Consider the following 2,116-nt stretch of genomic DNA (forward strand, 5'->3'; position numbering starts at 1 on the left):
CACCACTTCAAATGTTTTACCTGTAAGGGATAAATTCAACACATCACTACCTGCGTACAGCAAGAAGGAAAAAAAAAAAAACCTCACAGGACCTTTTAAAAGTTTCTCTAAGTACACATTAAGAATTAACACGAAAAATTACCCTTAAAACGGTACGGAATGGATCCTACAAAAAAAATGTTAGACATGTACGGTCAAACACAATGATTTATTAAAAATAAAACGTAAAAATGATTTTTGTACATATGCTTCCAAATTTCGGGCATGGGATCCAAGGAGATTTTATAGAAAACGCTGTAGCCAGATACCAAGTCCTTACAACAAAGTAAACTAAACCCCCCAACCCCCGCCCAGAATCAGCAAGTTCACTCCCTCCCCCCCCAAAAAAAAACACAAATTAAAACAAGACATTTTGCTAGTATAAAAACGACCAAAGTCCAAGTAATAATAAAAAAATAGAGTCCATCAATGACTGTAACACAAAAATGTGTATGTGGAGGCAAGTCCATCTTCAGAGGGAGAGACGAGAGAGGTGGCAGGCATATAGGGCAACACCCCCAAGGGTAAGCAGCCTTAGAAGTGGCTCCCCCAAGGGCAGAATGGGGAAAGCGGTGGGAGTGAAAAGGACTTAGGAGTTGACCCTAGTTGGGTGGTTGAAAAGAGCTACCCCTATAGCCACTCCCAAGCATTAAAAAAACATTTTTAGAAGGAGCTGCCTCCATAGCCACCCCCACCGCCATAGCCACCTCTGTAAGGTCCACTGTTGCTGCGACCTCCCCAGCTGCTGCCTCCGCCGCCGCCGCCGCCGCCGCTCTTCATGGGCCCATAGGACGACTGGTGCTGGCTGTAGCTGCCGAAACCGCCGAAGCCGTTACCGTAGTCGCTTCCACCGTAGGACGAGCCGCCGCCGCCGCCTCCGTAGGCGTTGTAGCCGCCGCCGCCGCCGCCGTAACCACCGTAGCTGTTATAACCGCCGCCGCCGCCCTTAGACAGGCCGTTCTGGTCACGACCACCGCCCCGACCCCGGCCGCCGCGGCCGCCACGGGAGGACCGGGAGCCGCCTCCGCCCCCACCGGAGTGGATATCCTCCTTGGGGACAGCCTTCTTCACCTCCACGCGATGGCCCTGGATCGGATGGAACTTGACCACCGCGGCCTTGTCTGCCGCGTCGTGATTCTGAAAATACACGAAGCCGAAGCCACGCTTCTTGCCGGACTGCTTGTCGGCAATAATCTCGGCCTTTTCCACGGTGCCAAACTGCGAGAAGTGCTCGATCAGGTCGCCCTCGGCCACGTCTCCCTTAAGGCCCCCGACAAAGAGCTTCTTCACCTTGGCGTGAGCACCGGGCCGCGCCGAATCCTCCCGGGACACCGCCCGCTTCAGCTCCACCGTGTTGCCGTCCACCGCATGAGGCGAGGCGGCCATGGCGGCATCGGCCTCCTCCACATTGGAGTAGGTCACGAAGCCAAAGCAACGGGAGCGCTTGGTCTGGGGGTTCACCACCACTACGCAGTCTGTCAGGGTCCCAAAGGCCTCAAAGTGGCCGCGCAGGCCGGACTCACTCGTCTGCACGTTGAGGCCGCCGATGAACAGCTTACACAGTTGGGAGTTCTCCATCTCCACCGCCCGGGCCTTGCCCCCGCCCTGGGAGCTCCGAGGTTTCGCCGTCGCCGTGATGGTTGGCTAAGGTTTCTTCACAACTTGGGCCCAGCCGTCGCTGGAGCCGCCCCCGCCGGTCAGCGACGGAAAAGGGAAGGGAAGGGAAGGGAAAAAGGAAGAGAGGAAGGGGGAGGGAAGGGGAGAGGTGCCGGCTAGAGGACAAGCCGAGGAAACTGGAAGGCAACCAAAGCCGCCGCTACCGCCACCTCCGCTCCCGTATCTGTGCACCACACAAAGAGGCCGCTGAACGCGCGCGCACCCTCCCCGAGGCGTGCGTCACCGCCGACGTACGGCAGCGCAGGACAGTCCACCAATCCTCGCCTCGACCTCATTAGTCCCGCCTACCGCGCTGCAGCGCCGCTCTCGGTCACGGACTCCCCGCCCTCCGCGGTCTATTCAAGCCTTCGGCCTGCGCTGCTCCCGCTGCCGCCTTTACCGCTCCGCTTTCACTCCCAGG

The 2,116-nt window shown here is 57.4% G+C and overlaps 1 protein-coding gene across 1 annotated transcript; it reads right to left on the reverse strand.

Moving 5' to 3' along the window:
* Window positions 1–391: 391 nt before the first annotated feature.
* Window positions 392–1,887, reverse strand: HNRNPA0 (heterogeneous nuclear ribonucleoprotein A0). Its single transcript, XM_052643092.1, has one exon. The coding sequence runs from the start codon at window positions 1,615–1,617 to the stop codon at window positions 703–705; it is 915 nt and encodes a 304-aa protein (XP_052499052.1). The 5' UTR covers window positions 1,618–1,887; the 3' UTR covers window positions 392–702.
* Window positions 1,888–2,116: the final 229 nt, after the last annotated feature.

This window comes from Budorcas taxicolor, chromosome 7 (genome assembly GCF_023091745.1).
Source record: "Budorcas taxicolor isolate Tak-1 chromosome 7, Takin1.1, whole genome shotgun sequence".
Classification (NCBI taxonomy): domain Eukaryota; kingdom Metazoa; phylum Chordata; class Mammalia; order Artiodactyla; family Bovidae; genus Budorcas; species Budorcas taxicolor.

Coding starts and splice junctions, on each gene's coding strand:
- HNRNPA0 (XM_052643092.1), bottom strand. CDS start 1,617: ATGGAGAACTCCCAACTGTGTAAGCTGTTCATCGGCGGCCTCAACGTG.